Raw genomic sequence first — 20,707 nt, forward strand, 5'->3', positions numbered from 1 at the left:
TTAAAAACAAACATTTAGACAAATACATTAGTCAACTTTCAAAAATAAAAAACTTGTTTTTTATCACATAACTAATTAAATTACAATTCATTACAAATTGGCTCACCTAATTCTTTAAAAAAAAATGAATGTTAATTAAAAATCTAAGTTTAGAAATATCTTAGGAGTTAAATTTTTTTTTTAGATTTTTTCTCTCTATTCATATAGAATTAAATATTTAAATTATGATTGTGTTTAATTCTATATATTGTAATTTGTATACTGCTGATAAACACATTGTCTCTTATTATCAATTTGATTTAAAATTCACATGGGTCCAAAAGACACGGGCCGAAAAGATCAGGGGTAGATAAAAGAAAGGCACCCATTCACGTTGTTTACAAAGTGAAAGTAGTTCACTAGTTTGTTAAAAATAACTTTTGGTTGTAGATATACTTATCGCTCAATGTAGGAAGTTTTGTTTCTATAAGATCACACTTTTGTGCATTGTCAATATTCGATATGGATACAAAATAATCTGTTTTGCAGGCTGGTATATTTCATAACCAAATTGAGTATGTAGGCCTAACTATCGCATGTGTCTCCGTGCAAGTGTATTCGTCCGCTGAAACCCAGACACATTGTTTACAATAAAATATTAGCATTTTCAAAGACACCAACCATTTCGTATCTGCCAACTTGTTTTGTTGACGTACAGTTCTGCTCGAAGTTGAAGTATGTCATCTATTTTTCTTCAAACACGTAAGAAAACTTTGCACTCATTTGAGTTGTTTGGCTCCTTAAAAATTTGTAAACTTCCGGACGTACGATCCCTAGATGGCTTTCGAGCTTCGCTCGACGCCATAAAAAAAAAACATGCTACACTTGAGCAAGTCCTTAAGTCTATTATGTAAACCTGCGTCAAATGCATTTTGGACTGGAAGTTGAGATGCATAAAAAATAGGTCCATTATCACATGATTTATTCTTTTCAGTACAATATTTCAATAAATAAGTCCTAGTCTGCGTATAAAAACATGTCTGCCAATTGTTTAACAATTAATCACTTGATCCCAGTCTATGTAATTTGAATACACCTCCATTTCTAGCCAGCGCTCGTAGTTCTGTTTGAATTCCTCCGTCAGGTCAATGTCTTCCCCCAGCACGCTGTGTAGACAGGTGTCAACGGGTTTAAAGTCTGGGTCCGCGCTGTGAGGATTGTAGCGACGCTGATTAAATCTGTCAACACAAGCTCGTAACGCACACTCCTCCGCCTGGAAATCCCATGGTCTGGCATCCATATCTGAAAATATAATTCATTAGATGAACCAAGTTTGTAAGTATATAATAATTGCTTCATACATATCAGTTTCACTGCTGGTTTTAAGAAGTGATTCTGACAGAAACCTATTTACATTTGTACTAACTTACCATACCATCCTTGGTATACAGGTCCCTGATATAACAACTTTTGACTGCATGAATTATTTTAAAACTTACACAACACGTAATAACACTAATAATGGTCATCATTTAAGCTAAAATAAATTAGTAACATGATAAACAACCATGACAAAAAGTAATGGAAAGAAGAAATCCCGAGTACATACCGTTTCCGTAGGCCCAGTCGTCATTGAGCCGGTGGCGCACCTTCTGGTAGATGGCGGACATCGTCTTCATGTTGCTCTTCCTCCACTGTCGCCCCAGGTACTTGGTCTGCATCTTGAGCAGCTTCAGCACGTACAGCTGCATCATGGCCTGCTTCACCTTCAGGGCACGCTTCAATATCGGGGCCGATTTAAACACCACCAGCATCTGTAACAGAGAGGGAGACAGTGATATATTGGACAACACTTGAATGAATTTCCTGATATTCTTCAGCATGCAAATAAAATGCACAAGCACGGTAGAGACATTGATGTGATGTGTGCTAGATCAAGAAGTTGGACCATACAAAATGCAATTGTAAATATTATTATATATCATAAATAATATTATGTAAGAATTGCCTATTTCATAATAAAGAAAGGGAGTCTGGGATATACTGGAAAACTTTTTAAAGAATTTCCTGAAATCCTCAGCATATAATGTAATGCACAAGCATGGTAGACACATTTATTGTGATGTTCTAACTTGACTGTCTTTTAGTGTGCTAGATTAAAAAGAAAGACAATACAAAATCCAATTGGAATTATTGCATATATATGTAATATACAATATTAATTAAGAATCACCCAATTTATAACCAGTTAAAATCAGAAACAGTTACCATGGTCCTGGAGTGTTTCCACTTGGTGAGTTTGTTGAGTATTCTGAGGAGATTGATACAAGAGAAGAGATTCCTCCAGCAGTAAGGCTGGTTGTCACCGCTCTCCTGTAAAGATTCACACACCAGTTAAATCTAGTCATTTTCAAGATGCACAGATAATATGGCATCTTAACAGGTATCAAAACAATCAAAAGCTAGTTTACGTTGCAGTACAAATGTTACGGTTGGACATGCATGTGTATTACAAATTACTTCATTATGTGATTGAATTGCAAATTTTTCCTTTATAACTATTAACTATTAAATATGAATTTTTAATAAACATTTTAATAAACTGTTCATAGACTTACTTGTTTAATTTTAATACCTTCTGATAAACCAATCTCAATCATAAGTAAAGAAAATACAATGTTTATGTTTATCATTCTGATTTCTATATAACCCCTCTGTCATTAGCTCAGAATAGGGAATTTATGTACATGAATGATATCATAAAGCTGTATCTTTCCAAATACTCCGCATACTTACCAAAGTCTCTGCTGTTAGTTCTGGCTGCTCGCCAATTACAGAGCCTGGATAATCCAGGCATGGAATACTGAAACAAAATACATGTAACACTTACAATAAAATAGCAACAAAATTCATGTACCAGAGTAAATATCACATTTAACAGTTTTAATATAAATATAACAGTACAATATATTACACAAGTTTGCACTACTTCAAAACATACATCTATCATATAATTTTTATTAAAGTTCCCTTGATGTTTATTTTATTACTTTGGTAGATAGTTTTATCAGGAAATAAAACATTCACATTAATCAATTTTCCTTCAGATAATTTTTTTACAATTTGCTTCTCTTTGGATCTAACCTGTTTTTGGCTGTGACATAGGACAGTATGTTCTGGTTGAAGAACTTGAGCACCAGGGGTATACAGTTGGCAAACACTAGGTGTTGGCTCATAAACTCAAACTGTCAAAATACAAAAAACAATCTTTATTTGTTTAGGGAAATTGTTGTAAAATATGTATTAACTCCTAATAAATGGAGGGACACCGTGTCATACGATATGTAAAAGGCTTAATTTTTTTGGGAAGTTGATATTTAGAAAATTTTATTGCACTTGTCAATGAATAAATTACACACATAATTCTATGTCAAAAGACATATTTTTGTTGATTTTAGACATTTGTTAGATGCCCTTCAGTACTTCCCCTTGTGATCCTCACCTGGTACACATGATTTAGTTTGAAGTGTTTGAGCAGCAACAACAGCAGGCCTGAGATGGCCTTGACAATGATTTCTTTGTGCCGGTTGACATCAATGCCTAGTTTCATTGACTGCAGAACTGTTAATCTGAAATGTTACAATAATCTTAAGATCTAAAACAAAGCTACATAACATAAAATACATAATCAAATTGTATTAAAATTAACACTTGATAAGAGTTTTACAAATGTTTTCAGACACAATACCTTTGATATACATTTAAATCATTATACAACATTTAATTGTGTGACAACGGCCTTAATTTTTGTGTATTTGCAGTGTGTATTAATCCTTTCATTTTTTGCTAGCAAGAAACTAACTTGAATATATTATCATTTAAATAATCATTAAACAAAACCCTTAATAATGAATTCTTTTAACAAGAGGCAAATTCAGAGTGATGTGGCGATACACTTGTATGTTAATTTACAGTGGAGACTTACGGCATGACTTCCGGGAGGACATCAGACAGGATGTTGATGGAGTCTGTCTTGGTTTTAGACGTGGGGGCAGCCGCCAGTAGAATTTTGAGGAGGGCGATCATGTACTGGGGGAGATTAGGGAGAATGGCCTGGAACAAGATCTCCACAGGAGAGTTGGCAACGTCTGTCTCTGGCTGTCAACCAATCAAACACAAGTATTACAGAATAAACCAATCAAATACATGGATTACAAAAACAACCAATCAAACACAACTCAGAACTGAGACAACCAATCAATCACAATTATCATAGAAACAACTAATGAAACACAAGTATACATGTACATGTAATTTATACTGTGACAGATAAAGTCTTTGTTGGATATAACTTTGTTTCTAAAATTTAGCAAGCATTACCTTTGAAAAGGGATTTTTGGCAATTTCTTCCTCTCTTTTGATCTGGATTTCTGTCAGAGATATGTAAAGGTGCTGAAATCAAAAAATGAAGGGTTAATTTTAGGGAAATGAATAACACTTATAGAGGAAAGCTTGGTTCATCATAATCTAAAGTAAACTTAAAGGAGTTTGTGCACTTCCTAACAAATTAATGAGATGCTTAATGTTACCAACTTTAAGATCAATGTTTTAGAAAATCCGACAACAATACTACCATTAATTCAGTTAACCCCTTGATAGAAGTACTATTTCATGACAAGATTCAACTTTACCAAATGGTTTTTTACCTCTTTTAAGACCTTGACCCCTTCATGTATAGGATGAGGTAATCCAGCTAAAGAAGCAAGGTCATTCTTGACTTGAAAGCCAACAAACTTCATTCTCGTGGTATCAAGAAATTGTTCTAAATCTTTTTGCCTGTGAAAAAAAAATTAATTTCAGTGCATTTAAATACTATATTTATTACAGCCTATATTTTTGATACTACAGTGGAATTACAAGAATTCTTGGTGGCTCAATTTTCATTGATTTTTGTAAATCACCCACAAAATTAACATCCTTAACTAATTATCAGTTTTTATTCAATACACATATAAACGCATGATATTGCATTCCGAAGAATCCTTGAAGAAATGATAATCCACAAACACTCGCCCCAAGGAACCTAAATGTTTCTACAATATTCAAATACTAGTAATGAAAAAAGTTTTACTAATAAACCACCTCTGTACCTGACTTTGGGTTTCCAGGGCAGGGTTTTCTGTTGTACGACTGTGGGGGTGGCAGGGCGGGGTGGGGTGGGAGGTGTGTCCTCGTCGCTGCTCTGTCTGGCGTTCCCGTCCACATCGTTGAAGATGTTGTCCTCCCCGTTGCTGTTCTCGAACGGGTCGTTGTCCAGGCTACTCTGTTTAACCAAAGTCTTTTGTAAGGCGACGCGGAGGCCGATAGAGAGATAAGTAGATAGGCAGGCACAAAGAGAGTTAGAAAGCAAGCATACGTTAGCAAGGATGCAAAGTATATTAGTACATCTGTCACATATATCATAACAATCAGTCCCATCACCTCTAAAGCATTACAGGTGTAGGCAGTGCTTGGATCCTATCTCAAGATCCTAAACCTAGACAGCAGTTTTGTTCTTTTCTGTCTTCATTTGACATAAAATATGACAAAGAATATCATTCTGCATTCCGTTATTTTAAGTCTTGTAGTTTTCCCCTGGATTTCCATATTGATAAGGCATCGTCAAATATGATTTTAAAGTCTTTTGAAAGATAAACACATTATGTTTTTAGTTTCCAAGCACTATCCACTATTATATCATATACTGATCAGTATACTTTTGGTTTTTCAGATTAATAATGATATTGCTAAAAACTATGATTTTTGGCAAGCATTATAAAAATTAGAAAGAAATTAATCTAAGCAATTAGAATAATTATAAATAATAAAATTTTAATTCATAATAAAATATAATAATGACTGTGATAGCAGTCATAGATATTATATCAATGAAATTACAAATAACAGAAAACAATGTCTTAATACTGGACTCCACACCCATCTAACATGCATATGATATTACAATACAGTCCCATGCAAAACTAGTTCAATTATCTATATTTTATTAACTTCTTGGGTATCAGCACCCTAAAACATATCATTTTAAATCCATTCCTGGTTTAATTTATAGTTAATGATAATTCAAAGTATTGCTTCAGTACAGAGAATTGTTCAATAAGTAATGTATACTTATATGTCATTGAGGACTAACGCTTCTTATCAATAACTGTTGCACAGAAAAGTACTTTTAGAGAATAATATTTTTTTTATTTGGTTTGAAAAACAAATCTTTAAAAGTTAGGAGGGAAATATGTACCAGTATGTTAAATTCTAAGTTTTAAATATGCATGTTTTTTTGTATTGTTAACTATGTGTAACTTTTGAAAAACAAAATTTAAATACATTCATTTGGCATAAAAATAAGTTTATATATAGTCTTCTGTAAAGAAAATACCAAAATATGAAATTATGAATGGAAAGCAATGAAATAATATAGCTGTTATCACCAGCAACCATTCCCACCAACTACATATGGTACTAACGGTTGTTTTGGCCATGCTATTATTTTTAGACTTTTTGCCATTGCACAGGGCATCCCCAGTACAAGTAATAGCTAGAGGACTAGCTGAAGTCAAGGCTCTGCAAAGATTTTAATTTAAATTTTACTTCGTTTTTTATTTCATGCATTTTCTTTTCATAAAAAATTACCTTCAGGTCAAAAAAGCTGAAGGGATCCATCTTTAATTGAATCATTGAAAAATTAATTATTCTTTTTTTGAAGCCAAATAACAAAATAACCAAGAATCAAAAAAGATTTTAATCTTAAGAAGAGCTAAGAATATAGGTATTACCAGTATATCCACTATGAATCTCTTGCTATCAGTTTTTTTAAAATTCCAATTATAATTTTGATATGAGAGTTCAATTACATATACATGTATATATTAATTGTATACCAAAGATATTTTTCTGTTATCTCTTTCCAGTAAGTGGTCAGAACTAGACTGTGAATGTGTACAAGAAGTGTAAATATTTGTGCCAATTTTAAGTGTCAGAGAAGCTAAATATGAAAATCAGTTATTGCTTATTATATTCTATTTTTATAATTAGTTTTAGTTTATTAAGTAGAAAATTTGTCCCTTGTTTTTAAGCATGTTCTGTTTCTTTGTCCAGATGATTTTAACCGGTAATAAACTTATACCCATAAATTTTCACTCAAGCACAGGCACGTAGCATTGTTTTTGAAAGTGCGGGAGGCCAAACTCATCCAAAAAATCTTGACAAGCAAAAAAAAACCCAAAACAAAAAAAAAAAACAAAAAGAAAAAAAAAAAGGAAAAATGGACTTTCCCAAAATCTTCAAAATCCTAATCCGGGGGGTTGGTTGGTTGGTTGGTTGGTTGGTTAGCCGGCGTATTATATAACTTAAATTTCAGTCCTCATTTACCTATCTTCATATTAATTTTTTACATGCGCCCAAAAAAAGTGGGGGGGGGGGGGCCAACTCCATGATAATTCAATTTTTTATATGTAAATTTTTAAAAATTTAGTTCCTGCGAGAAAAAGTGGGGGGGGGGGGGCCTGGCCCCCCCTGATGCTACGTGCCTGAAGCAAGATACAGAAAATGACAGAATCATTTAAAAATTCTTAAGTTCATACTAGTTTGCATTTAAAAGTCCCAGAGTTAACATCTTTGAAATCTAGGAGCAAACAGTTGACAACAGTTTACAGTTTTACACCTATTGTGAAGTTCACAAAATTCACCATAATACAAAAAAATACATGTGTTAACATTATACAACAAACACATGCAATATGGTAAAAAGAAGGACTGCATTTCAGTTTTAACACAATTTATGACACAACATAATATGGTACAAGGGTATTTTCTAGCATGACACATTCATGCAAACCATGGTTACTCATCAATAGCTATAGAGTTGAAAATTAACCTTCTTTTGAGAAAGAAACAGAATGATGGTATGTAAAAAGCTAAAACATCAACAGATTAGACACGGTGTAAAATTCAATATATTATTGTTACCACAGGGTTATATACTTGTAAGTATACAGGTCTACCTTATCTATCAACTAGTGCAGATGAAGTAAGAGATCAGTGAAAAACAAACATCTACTCCTGTCAATTTTTGTAGATTTTTTTTTTTGTATTTAGAGAGGAATTTTCAATACATATCAATAATGTAGTGATTTACATGAATTTTTAAAGATTTTAATTGCCTTTCTTTTTTTTTTTACCTGTTAACGAATTACAAAAATTGAAAACCAGGTGTAGACATATTTTGAAAAATGGTTTTTAATAAAAAGTACTGATGCATAAAATATTGTCGAGAAGTGAAATACACGTGATTGAAACACAGTTCTAATATAGAAAAGTACTACTTTGAAAAATTGGCTAAAAAAAGGAGCGAAGAGAAAATGACATTAAACAAGAGAACTAACCCGCTTTCCTCCCCTGAATGCTCGGCGTGGCATCTGTTGTTCAATCAGATCAGCCGCTGATGTGGGCGGGGATGAAGCTCGCATATTTTTACAAACTTCGTATGTGTCCTCTGGGAGAGGAGGCAGGCCATACTTCTCTCGAACTTCATTCTTCTTTTTCTGTAATTCTCTCAGTCCCCCTACAGAAACCTAGAAATGGGGGCACAAACTTAAATTGTACAGGTAGATAAAATATGGTGGAACATTACATACATATACTTACATGTACATGGAAAGGATATGGCAAAACATTACTACCACATAATTTCAACTCCTTTTAATGTTGTTTATATCAGTGAATATTATATTACACCTATTTACTGGATATGAGAACATTAGCAAGTTAATTGTCCCCCAAGACAGCAACTATTTCACAAGACAAAGCCGAGGGAAATAGTTGCTGTTGAGGGGCACAATAAACATGCTATCGTCTGAACACAGTAAAACACAGCATGTTTTAGTGAACATGCATATAATGAATTGACGCTGAGGTGTTCTGAGATTAAAAACGAGGGAAATTGAATGCTTATTTGTTTCAAGACTATTCACCATGGGCAGTTAGCACAGAAACTATTTCACAGTTGGATAGAATAGCAAGTAAATTCGATTGAGTTTATTATACATAGAAAATATACACAGAAGTACAATAAATTATCTTATTGCATCCATATTTTTTAACTCTCTTGAATTATGATAATGAGATTTTAATAAATTTTTTATAAATTTTTAGAGGTTTCCTTTATATATGAGTCCACCCTAAAATTTGAGACACCAGATAATTAAAGATTAAAGGTAGAGCTATGTTAAAACACATCTTCAGACAGCTGTATAATACATAGAGCATGTGGTGTATAAGGTAGTAAGGTACCAGCAAAAAATAATGTTGTGTTCAGAGGGATCTCAAACTAATGAAAATGTGATCCTCAAATGCATTCTAAACCAATACATATATGTCACAAGGAACATAAAATATACATGTTCCTCACAGTTATTTTTTTCTTAAAATATCTTGCTACTTGCAATAGATATATAAAATACATGTACTGAAACTTCATACCAGCACAACTTTCCACAGCAGAAGCAGGACTTTCTTCATGGGGAAATGTGGAGCACTTCCACTGCAGAACTTGGTGATCATGCTGAACAATATCACAGGGAGTATCTCTTCTCCTACTAATGGGGTCACTGAAAAATTAATCATCGTCATCATTAACATCATCTACTATCATCACATAATCACCCATTGAACATAAATACAAATAGAAAGAGTCATTCAATTTTCAAAAGGCAATTCATTTACTTCAATAACCTACCAACTAATACAAATACATGAACCTTAAAAAAAAGTTATCCTGGACTGACCTAGATCCTCCATGAACATGGACCTGTTGTGTCTCTGCTCATCTGACTCCGTGTCTAGAGGACTCCGCATCACTTCAACCATAATGTACAGCACACTCAGAATTAATCTGTAAAGGTCCACATAGCTTCTATATTTATAATTCATAAACCATTTGTCAAAGAATTAGTTTTCAAAATGTACAGTTGATATCTCGATATCTCGAACATTGATATCTCGAATACAATGGATATGTCGAAGTAAATTGTAAGTCCAAACCCCTTATATTTCAAGTATTTTACCAATGATATCTTGAATACCCAGGGATATCTCCAGGCTTTTTTAACAGTTCCATCTAGTTCGAGTTAATATATACTAGAAAACTGACCAGTCAGGAAGGGCCCCGCTATGACAATTAATATAGAGAAGTGAAAAAAACTTTGAATTCCATCCTCTTTATATTAACAATGATGAAAAATAAATGCCCGGCAGAAGATGTAAAGAACTGGAATATATAGGATCTCGTGATTTGTAGTTGGATATGATTTTCATCCAACAATTAAAGTGTTTTTTTCTTGAGCCTTAGTGAGGGGATAAAACACACAAGTTGGATAAAAATCATATTATACTACAAATCATGAGATTCTATTTATCCCATATTTTATACACCGCAATCAATGTTTACACTGTTTATAAAACTCTACATTATTTTTACTTCATTATGCCTAGGCAAATCCCATTGTAAAGTCACAACTGTGGAATATCAAAAAAATATCCAATGAGTCATATCCACGGGATAAAGTGGGTTAACATGGGATGAAATAAAATTTGTTAAAAAAACAAAGAATTGATACCAATGCAATGATACCTAGGCTTTGCCTCTATTCAATAAAACTATCATAAATCATTGTGTACGGTATTTTAACCAAAAAAAATATGAATATTATATTTCAAATCCATATTTCAAAGAATGTACACAATACTACACATCATTCAAAATTGACCTTAACTTCAAAACAAAGTTCATTTGCAGACACAGGCAGTGCAGTAATTAATCTCAATGTGACAGATAAAGATAAAGCTTAGGATTTTCTTCCTGTGGAAGGTTAATTAATCCCAAAGGACAAATATTGCACAGCCTTCCATGTATACAATGGTAACATTCTCAGCAGTTATCTCTCTTTGCCCATTCATTCTCAGCAGTTATCTCTCTTTGCCCATTCTTCTTATGCATAGTTAGGAATCTACCCCACCACCCCAGCTCCAAACCAGAAGACATAGAGAACCAAACTTAGCATCAAAATATGTATTTCTGCCTACTGAACTACCATACCAAATTTGAACTTGATTGGGCAACCATAAAAAAAGTTATTAGAAAAAAACAGGAAATTTGTGGACGGAAGAGTGACAGACGGACGGACGGACAGAAGGACAGACGGACAGAGTGATTACTATAGGGCACCCGCAAATCCTTGCGGGGCCCTAAATATACATTGTATCTATATGTCATTTTGTTTTGCTTTAATTTTGAAAAGAAAAACTCTTTTGTGTGTGTATGCTGCATACGCATCATTATTTGTAATTAAATTAATAGGTCAAGATCTGCTGCTTGTTGTTACCGTCTTCATTTTGCCTGCGTACCTTAAATCACTACTGTCTATCACAGAGACGGCCATTTTCCTAATGGCTATAGAAGCTGCCGCTGTATTTCTACAAAAAAAGTGAATACCATACATGAATAAAAATCTACGGTTGTGAAGAAACCAGATTTCATTAGAGTGTTCATTGTAAGACAAACTTTGAAAATCATTTTAAAAGTTCTGATGAAGGCTGGATGTTTCTTATAACAAAGGTATAAGCCTTGTCTCACAGCTAGTACACATAACTATTTCAAAATCCTTGCATGAAACAAAGAACTGAATCCCTTTTAGTTTCCTCTTTAAGAGAAAAAGCCAAGACTTTAACAAGATAATATTTCAACACATGATGCAAAAATTTCAAAGGGAGTTTACTCTGTCTCCATGGATAGAAGCTCCACGAATGATGTGAAGAGTCCTTGCTCGTACAACAGGTGGACATTTCTGTGTGTCCAGTCGCGGTGTTCCTCCTCCGAAATACACTCCCCGTACACACCTAACGCATAACATAATCACAAAACTCATTCTAGTTTAGATATAACCATCAAACACCTACATGACTTCTTACTCATTGAAAAGAACTTTTTTATTTACAATTTTCTTCAACCAGCTATTAGTCGGAATGAAATTCTTAAAAGTCTTAAATCTACATGTACAAGTAAATTTTTGTGATAAGTAAGAACTCTCATCAAATTTTAAGAAAAGATATGAATTACCTATATTTTAAAGTTTTTTTTGTAGAATATTACCAAGATTACTTTTCCAATTATGATTTTTTGATCTAATTATTGGAACAGTGGAAAAAAATGACTCCTTTTATTGACAGCCCTGTGATAAAATAAGATTTTAGTAATACTTACCTTGAACAAGATATAACAGAGACCACATGGCATTAAGGCGTCGCTCTTTGTCCACAACCTCCAGTTCATTCTGTAGAAAGACGATGTGTTTCCTTTGCACAGATTCCGAGGACTTTGTCCATTTGTTTTCACCTTCAAAGTTTTTAATTTCTCATTTAATTTTTGCTGTGGCAAAAACCAGAAGATAATGGAAATCAAATTCTTCATTAGATTTCTATAATTCTAATACATTTGAAATTTTTAAAATCAAAACTATCTGAAAATTTATTTCAAATTTTGTTACATGTTTTATACTGCCTTTAAATATTGTTTGTTTGCCTTTTCCTGATTCACAGAAGAAAAAGAGTCAAATCAAAATATTTTTAAAAAAATATGAGCATAATTTTTCTTTTAAAAAAAGTTGTTCCAGTTGTTTGGATTTCTGTAATTGTTCAGATATTGTACAGCAATGAAAAGAAAATTAATTTTCCAATCTGCATATCAGCACCAAGTTGGAAAGGGGCAAACAGGCTATTTTTTAAAACAGTACATGGTTTTATCAAATCAATCTTAATCACAGTTACATTATTTTTTTTCTCAATTTATTTTGGTTCAGAAAAAAAGAGAAAAAACCATTTTATCTGATTTAGACTCACAATCTTTGTTCACAAAGCCATCTTCGAATTTCTTTTTTGACAGCTCAAACTCGGAGTCCTCAGTGTAACTGAATAGTTCTGGAAATAAAATGATTTTGCACTACACGTTTGGAACAACGGTGCATGACTCAGACTAACATTCAAGATGTTCAAGCTAGATCTCATCCTGTTAACCAGCTTTAAACTGTTTAACATATGACACTTGCAATAAGGCCTCTTATTAAACTGTTAGAAGTCTTTCACAAGATGATCATATTGACTGACCATTTATTCAGAGTGTACACTTGGTTGCAACATAGTTTATACTTCATTGACTGGATGCTTAAGCATTATTGCAACTTCAAAGATTTTTAGTAAAAATTATAAGAGAACCCCAGATCCCAAACCTAGCAGTCTCAATTGTCAACAAACGTTATACCGTAATATGATATAAAAGAGAATTATTATCAAAAAATGTTACCTGCTAATTCCGCATTATATGTGTCAGCATCCTCATATAAAAACTCAATATCTGGACATTCAGTCATGCTCTGAAACAAATGAAAATTATCACTGAAAGGAGTATGGTTTTTACAGAAATAATCATATATTATGGGTCGACTCCCATAATTTATTCTATCTGTACCTTACTGAGTTGTGTGAATTTTCACATTTTCTACACAGGGGCTCGTCACGAAGTTTTTTCAACCTTCAATATATACCACCTCTATACTATAAAATACATGTATTTTATAGTATAGAGGTGGTATATATTGAAGGTTGAAAAAACTTCGTGACGAGCCCCTGTGATTTTCTATGGTAATTGAGATGAATTTTGCGCATACAAAATTATCTATCCGATAATTATAAATATGGTGCATACCATCGATATCCATGCTCCAAGATCTTATTACTGTCAAATACACAGAAATGATAAAGCTATTCTCTTTTGAGAAGTGGACAGCCACTGGATGTAGGCTATGCCTGTCCACTTCTCAAAAGAGAATAATGATAAAGCATGTCAGCGACATTAATGGCGTGTTTGTAATCTAGTATGCTGTTGATCTTAACAGTGCAAAATGATAAATGTTACCTCTGATAAGGAATCATCTCTCTGTCTTCTTAAAATATCGCGTAATTTTGGCAGGCCTTCTTTCTTACTTCCAGCCTCCATCTTGAATTTATTTACTGAAGAGTTCCGTTCATGTGAGACAACTCTGTTTGAATTCATCAAAGTACTGAAAACGCTAACAGTCTTAATTTGGAGATTTATACCCCCCCCCCCCCCCAAAAAAAAAGGACAAAAATATAAACAATTTTAACTTTTATCATAAAATTAAAACACTATCACATTATGATATTTTCATTTTGATAATTTTCATAGGCTTCACAATCATTCTACTTACCGGTATTGCCCACTAAAGTAACCTAGCTAAAACCAGAGAAATAAAACATATTAGATACTATTGTCTCGACCAGGTTAAACTCTTAAGTATTGATTCCAGATCATTCATAGCAGTCAATCACGTATACCTAGATTATGGATCTTTATTCATGCAGGTGCTCTATTTATACCGGTAAACTATAAGCTATCACCTGTTTTTGAACTGGTCTGACTGTCACATTCCTCCCCCTTAAATGATCCCCCAGGTTCTTTCTTCTAGCAGGGAGTTAACCTGTCTGTTCCTGGACAAGGGTTTGCATTACACCAAATGCAATTGGGTGGGAGAAATAATGATGGACCAGACCGGGATTCGAACTTTGGACACCTAGCTGATCATGAATCTCTGTCAGGTATTCTAACAACAGTGTTGATAAAGGGCCATGCAGGCATATGAACCAGTCTGTCCATTACAACTTAAATGATACTTGGATTAATGAGATTGTGTTTTTTATCAATTCACATTCTCCTTTACCATGAAGCATTTGCCATTAATTTCGCAATACAGTATCTTTAAGCTGTGAGCATGTTGTGCAAAGTACAATTGCTATTCCAAATAATCATCAAGAAACCACTATAAAGTCAGATATGTTACAGCTGGCCCATCCGTCACATCAACTCACATCCCTGTATTGTGTACACATAATAATTATAGGCAGAATACCAGCAAATGATTATGAGAGATCATATGACATTTTTCAACAGAATTTATTTGTTTAATCCATCAACTCATTGACAACTAATTTTAAGCCCAGATATGCCATAAATATATATTTTATAAACACATGATACATGTATATGATATCACACAAAACAACCATTGTTCACATCATCACAGCCAGATCATAGATTTTGTTTTCCATTTTTACAATGATTGAAAATCACAAAACATGAGACTAGGTCTAACCATACAATGACCTTTAAACTCTTGGGTCAAAATCAAAATGGTTGTGATGAGCCTCTGAGGCCTCCTTGGAACCACTACTGACTCTGATTAATAATTGGGCTTCACAAATTAGCTCCCTGATTGCAAAAAATATTAATAATAAATGTTACATAATACACAAATATATATGTGATATGACAAGAAGCTATTTGATATGAAAAAAAGTTACATATTGTAAAAATATATACATGTATATAACGGTAATCACAAATGAACAGAATATTAAGCTTTATTGACATTTATAAAATGACTAGAAATGTATAAGATTCGTAAAATTTAATATAATGCATAGTTTGGAAAGGAAGATTCTACACTATGACAAATTTTATCATATACAGCTTGAATGATTAAACATGTAATTAAATCAAATGGCAATAAAAAGTCAAAACTTCTGATGTATGCTTAGTTTAGTACAATTAGCTAAAACATTATATACAGCATTAACAGCAACTAGAAAATTCACGTGGGTATGACTTGCAAATAAATATATGTATAACGCTTTAAAAAATATGAGATGCCACGTTATGTTGAAATGTTTCAAATAATTAATGTGACCCTGCATTTTTGCACAAGCATTAGTTAAGTAAATGAGTGAGCAAAATCCTTAAAACCGATTGTCTTAAAATTGAAGTGTTTATTTATAATAATAATTCATCTTTCCTTTATTTATAATTGATAACAAGCTCCTGCTTCAGTGTGTGGAGAAGAGGAGACAACCTTCATTCCAATATAAGAAGGGTTTCACCTGAATTGATTTGTCTCTGAGTGACAAGTTGACAAAGGTCCGGGTGATCAGATCAGTAAGTGTATGAACAAGAATGTTAATATATTCCATAAATGAACATATTAAGATGACTTTGCATTGTTAAAGCAATAAGCAAATATATGCATAGATAATCTGGTTATACAAAAGCATTATAAAATCAGTCAAGGCTGATCAAATATTATCACATTTTTTGCTAGACAGCACTAGCAATGCCACAGGTCAATTCATGAAACTGTCATGTTGAATCAAATTCATCGGAAGAGTCTTGTCTACAAGTGGTAAACAAGATGCCAGGAATTTGTCCAATCTTCACATCAGTTCCATTTCGACTGAATTTGGACTTGCTAAAACTAAAGCGAACACCTGAGCAGGTAACTGTGCTCTGTCCGTTCTTCCCTTGGTAAGTGTCCAGTCCGTCGGAGCTTAAAAGTTTCACCACTAAGCTGTACTTCTTTTTTGGTCCGATGTCGACTGGAGTTTCCAGGAGGATGGGATAGGTGTGTTGACTCTCGCTGGTTTTCAGTCTTGTTTTCCTGGTCACCTTTTCTATATCCATGGTATCATACAGCGAGCACGTCACATCATATACTCCTTCACCGATATAAGAACCATACACCAGGAGACCATGAAGAGAAATCTTCTCATTGCAGGTGAAAGAGATGGCGTCTGGCTCTCCCCCGCAATACCACGAGCCATCCTCGTAAACCGCTCCGTATCGGATGCAGGTCTGAATCGGCCGACTATCATTGACGTCTGAGTGGAAAGAAGTGGTCATGGAAGTAGGCGAGTCTAAACCTGAGTAGCGATTAATTGGGCTGAACTTGCACTTTTTACTTCTGTCCTTCTTAAAGAAGTATTTGAAGAGTTCAACTTTTTCTGAATCTGTCAGGATATCCATGTCTGCCACAACCTCTGTGAAGTATTGGTCCCCTAGTAACGGAAACCTGACCAAATAAATAATGTTTCCCAACACTCTCCTCTGGTTCTCTGCATTTACTTCCAGATTTTTCTCCTTACATCTAGCATTGGCCCACTTCAACGTCGCATCAAGTACCGACTTCTCGTCGATCTGCAGTTCATCGCTGGACAATATCACCTCCAGACACTGTGACGACAAGCTGAGGAAATCTTCAGATATCAGCACCTCCTTTGTGTTGCGACAGATGTAGCCCATGCACTTACGTTGGAGTTCATGTTCATCGTACAGATGTGACTGTTCTAAAATGGCACAGATGTTCTCGGTGGTCTGGTCCAGCTCCAGGTACTGAATGCACTGTTTGACTAATGCCTGGATAGAGTATTTCTTAGCAGCATACAACAATGGCAGCACTATGTCTGGTTGCAGGTCAACACTGTCTGTATACAGAAATCTAAAATAAAGAACAAATGCACTTGATGTTTCTAACCAAAACCAATTTAGTTTTGCTCCATAACACCAGTAAATCTTCATGGTGATATTTTTAGAATACACTATGTGTATATACACAAAACAATATATTAGGCATTAACTATCATTATTAGAAATAGAAATTGATTAAGCATATCTTTAACATTCCGTAAATATAGTAACTTGAATCACGGCAGATTGTGGGGTATAGAAAATGAATAATGCTACAGGCAGTCCTTTACATCCAGTATAATGTATCTTCCTCTGGGACAGTTGCCCACAAACCTGTTCCCATTTATTATTTTTACTACTCACAAATTTTTGACCCCTCACAAGTTGAAGAATTCTGAGCATCAAGGAATTATAATGATTTGTACAGTGAGAGACAATTCTTACTCCAACAATGCCTTGAACACTGGTGGTTCGATATCTGGTAGAGTTATTTCCCTTTGTGTTTCAGCCAGCGGTCCACAGAACATAGTGAAGAAGACACAACTTCTGCTGATGAGGATATATTTATGTGCAGGAACTCTTTCTTTGTCTTCTCCTACCAAGAAGTCAATGTCACAGGCCACCTGATTGGTCCACATGTGGCGGTTACAAAACTGAAGGTTTCTACAGGACTGCCAATCGTCAATGATGGAGGCTGCCATACCTAATATACAGAGGGTGGTTTCCTTAAAAATAAAACAAAAAAACTAACATGATAACATACACAGTTTTAAGAGCATTCAGGGGCAAAACATTGAACCAATCAATAAAGGCATTGACACAAGTACATGTATCATATATTGTGTATCAAACAAACCATTTTGGTACTAGTCCGATCAAGTCAAAACAAATCAGCTACATAAATTTTTGGAATAAGCCCTTTTTATGGACAGAATTGCATGTAAAATGAAAATTGTTTATTAGAATGTTAATTAAGCAATTAATGCTTATTTTTAGATATCGTCAGTCCTATAACACAACAGGTCAGGCAGACAAATTTGAATACCAAAAGTCAGAATTAATTTAATGGTTATACATGTATTTTACATTGTTTGAACTTCTTAATGCCTCGTCCACAAATGTGAAATATTCCTCAAAATCACTGTATAATCCTGTGGGCAAAATTAAATATATGGAAGAGCCAACTGTAGCAGCCACAAGGTGAACTTTGATTTTGGCTGAACTTTGATTTTTGTCTGTGACATTGCACTTTAACAGCATTCATCGTTTGTGATGTCAGAATAAATCTCATCATTTAACCTTTCAGTACCATGTGTATGTTACAGTGTTATAACTGCAGTAGCTTTCCACACACCTTAAATGCCAGAAATAAGTGGAATGTAAATATTTAAGGATATTAACTAAGCTTGAAAATTGAAGAGGCTGATATTTAAATATTACATGATTGTATATTTAAATTTTACACACATGACTAAAGTGTGGGCTGGATTTCCAGACTGGGATGAATGATGTTCTGCGATTCAGGGAGGACACCAGTCAAAATATCACGCTGAGTTTATTCTACCAGGATTTTTTTTTTTTTTAAATATTAAACACTTCCACCAACTATGTAAGATGAATAAAAATGTGGTTTCTTTACTATGGTTTCTGGATAGGGCCATTTGCGTTAGTGCGACATCGCGTTCAGATGAACGAGACATAGCACTAACACACAACATGCCGTCGCGCTAACACAACTTTGCACAACACGCCGTCGCGCTAATACACAACACGCCGTCGCGCTAACACCACTTTGCACAACATGCCATCGCGCTAACACACAACACACTATCGTGCTAACACAAAACACGCCGTCGCGCTAATGCAACTTTGCAAGTTTCACATCTAGTAGGAAGTCATGTCCGGAAATATTAGACTGCGCATGCTGAAATATGTAGGCCTGCACGCAAGCATGGATGAAAAATAAATAAAATGTACTTTGAAATACATATATTATTTTCATTTATTATCAATACGTGTGAATAAAAATATAGTTACTAGTATGTCACTGTATAAGGATATGCTAGCGTGCATATAAATTATTAATAAATCTACCAATTGATAAATTAACCTTAAATATTTAGTATAATTAATTAACTCAGCAATAATATATTTATAACATGTACATGTCACAAATTCATATTAGGTGCTCTGTGTAATATACCAAAGCAAAGAAATTTTAAAATGTAAAATTACAGGTATATAACATGACATTGTCATGAATATATTATTGTTGATTTAATGAATTATATTAAATATTTAAGGTAAACTTATCAATTGGTAGATTTCATAATAATTTACATGCACGCTAGCATATCCTTATACAGTGACATACTAGTAACTATATTTTTATTCATATGCATTGATAATAAATGAAAATGATATATATATTTCAAAGTACATTTTATTTATTTTTAATCCATGCTTGCGTGCAGGCCTACATATTTCAGCATGGGCAGTCTGATATTTCCGGACACGACTTCCTACTAGACTGTGAAACTTGCAAAGTTGCGTAAGCGCGACGGCGTGTTATGCAAAGTTGTGTTAGCGCGACGGCGTGTTGTATGTTAGCGCGACGGCATGTTGTGTGTTAGCGCGACGGTGTGTTATGCAAAGTTGTGATAGCGTGACGACGTGTTGTGTGTTAGCGCGACGGCGTGTTGTGTGTCAGCGCGATGTCTCGTTTATCTGAACGCGATGTCGCGCTAACGCAAATGGCCCTATCTGGACACCATACTTTACAGGTAAAAATGTCAACATAACAATCTGCCAAAGTTTTTGTGCATCATTTACTGCAAGTTTTTTTAAATACATGTACAGAACTGTAGCGCGTAGTTCTACCTCAATCCTAGTTTCTTAACACAGCTACAGCAGCTGTACAGTTCTTCATTTGTACGATCTACATCATGTACATCATCATGTAATTATACAACCCTCAAACTTTGTTTGCTTTTTGGCAACATAGATAAACAACAGAAAAATGCATTGTCAGGTAGCAAGAAATATAAATTACTCAACAAATAAAATCCAACCTTTTCTCACTCACTTCACTCACAGTAAACAATTTTCTATTACGATTCTAACTCAAAATGAAAGTAGATAATAAGTTGTACAACAGCTGATTCGAATGTCAAGTTTACTCCCTGAATAGGCATTGCTGTCCTTCCTGTTTGCATTTTAGTAAAATCGTGTCACTGTAAGATAGCAAAATGTGAATATTTAGAGAATTTTGATACGTTTTAGAATGGTTGCAAAATATGGAAAATGAAC

At 34.0% G+C, this 20,707-nt stretch overlaps 2 protein-coding genes across 6 annotated transcripts; both read right to left on the reverse strand.

Annotated features, from left to right (window-relative positions):
- Nucleotides 1-944: 944 nt before the first annotated feature.
- Nucleotides 945-14,121, reverse strand: LOC105333879 (striatin-interacting protein 1 homolog). 3 transcript variants are annotated; one of them, XM_066081366.1, is made up of 20 exons: nucleotides 14,000-14,121; nucleotides 13,388-13,457; nucleotides 12,928-13,005; nucleotides 12,293-12,424; nucleotides 11,808-11,928; nucleotides 11,437-11,505; nucleotides 9,819-9,925; nucleotides 9,514-9,641; nucleotides 8,418-8,606; nucleotides 6,667-6,696; nucleotides 5,130-5,302; nucleotides 4,686-4,815; nucleotides 4,360-4,431; nucleotides 3,965-4,137; nucleotides 3,482-3,608; nucleotides 3,124-3,224; nucleotides 2,776-2,842; nucleotides 2,248-2,352; nucleotides 1,589-1,793; nucleotides 945-1,281 (listed from the first exon to the last, which is right to left on the reverse strand). In XM_066081366.1, exons 1-20 carry the CDS (start codon nucleotides 14,078-14,080, stop codon nucleotides 1,031-1,033), a joined length of 2,409 nt encoding a protein of 802 aa, XP_065937438.1. In that variant the 5' UTR covers nucleotides 14,081-14,121; the 3' UTR covers nucleotides 945-1,030. The 3 variants fall into 3 exon arrangements, with proteins under 3 accessions (XP_065937438.1, XP_065937441.1, XP_065937440.1); XM_066081369.1 differs by lacking the exon at nucleotides 6,667-6,696; XM_066081368.1 differs by lacking the exon at nucleotides 6,667-6,696 and having other exon boundaries at nucleotides 5,130-5,317.
- A 915-nt stretch (nucleotides 14,122-15,036) lies between these two features.
- LOC105333878 (BTB/POZ domain-containing protein 6) lies at nucleotides 15,037-20,619 on the reverse strand. 3 transcript variants are annotated; one of them, XM_011437088.4, is made up of 3 exons: nucleotides 20,470-20,619; nucleotides 17,843-18,123; nucleotides 15,037-17,429 (listed from the first exon to the last, which is right to left on the reverse strand). In XM_011437088.4, exons 2-3 carry the CDS (start codon nucleotides 18,097-18,099, stop codon nucleotides 16,295-16,297), a joined length of 1,392 nt encoding a protein of 463 aa, XP_011435390.2. In that variant the 5' UTR covers nucleotides 18,100-18,123; nucleotides 20,470-20,619; the 3' UTR covers nucleotides 15,037-16,294. The 3 variants fall into 3 exon arrangements, with proteins under 3 accessions (XP_011435390.2, XP_065937443.1, XP_065937442.1); XM_066081371.1 differs by having other exon boundaries at nucleotides 20,484-20,613; XM_066081370.1 differs by lacking the exon at nucleotides 20,470-20,619 and adding an exon at nucleotides 18,485-18,950.
- Between the last annotated feature and the right edge of the window lie 88 nt (nucleotides 20,620-20,707).

Source organism: Magallana gigas, chromosome 4 (genome assembly GCF_963853765.1).
Source record: "Magallana gigas chromosome 4, xbMagGiga1.1, whole genome shotgun sequence".
In the NCBI taxonomy this organism is placed as follows: Eukaryota; Metazoa; Mollusca; class Bivalvia; order Ostreida; family Ostreidae; genus Magallana; species Magallana gigas.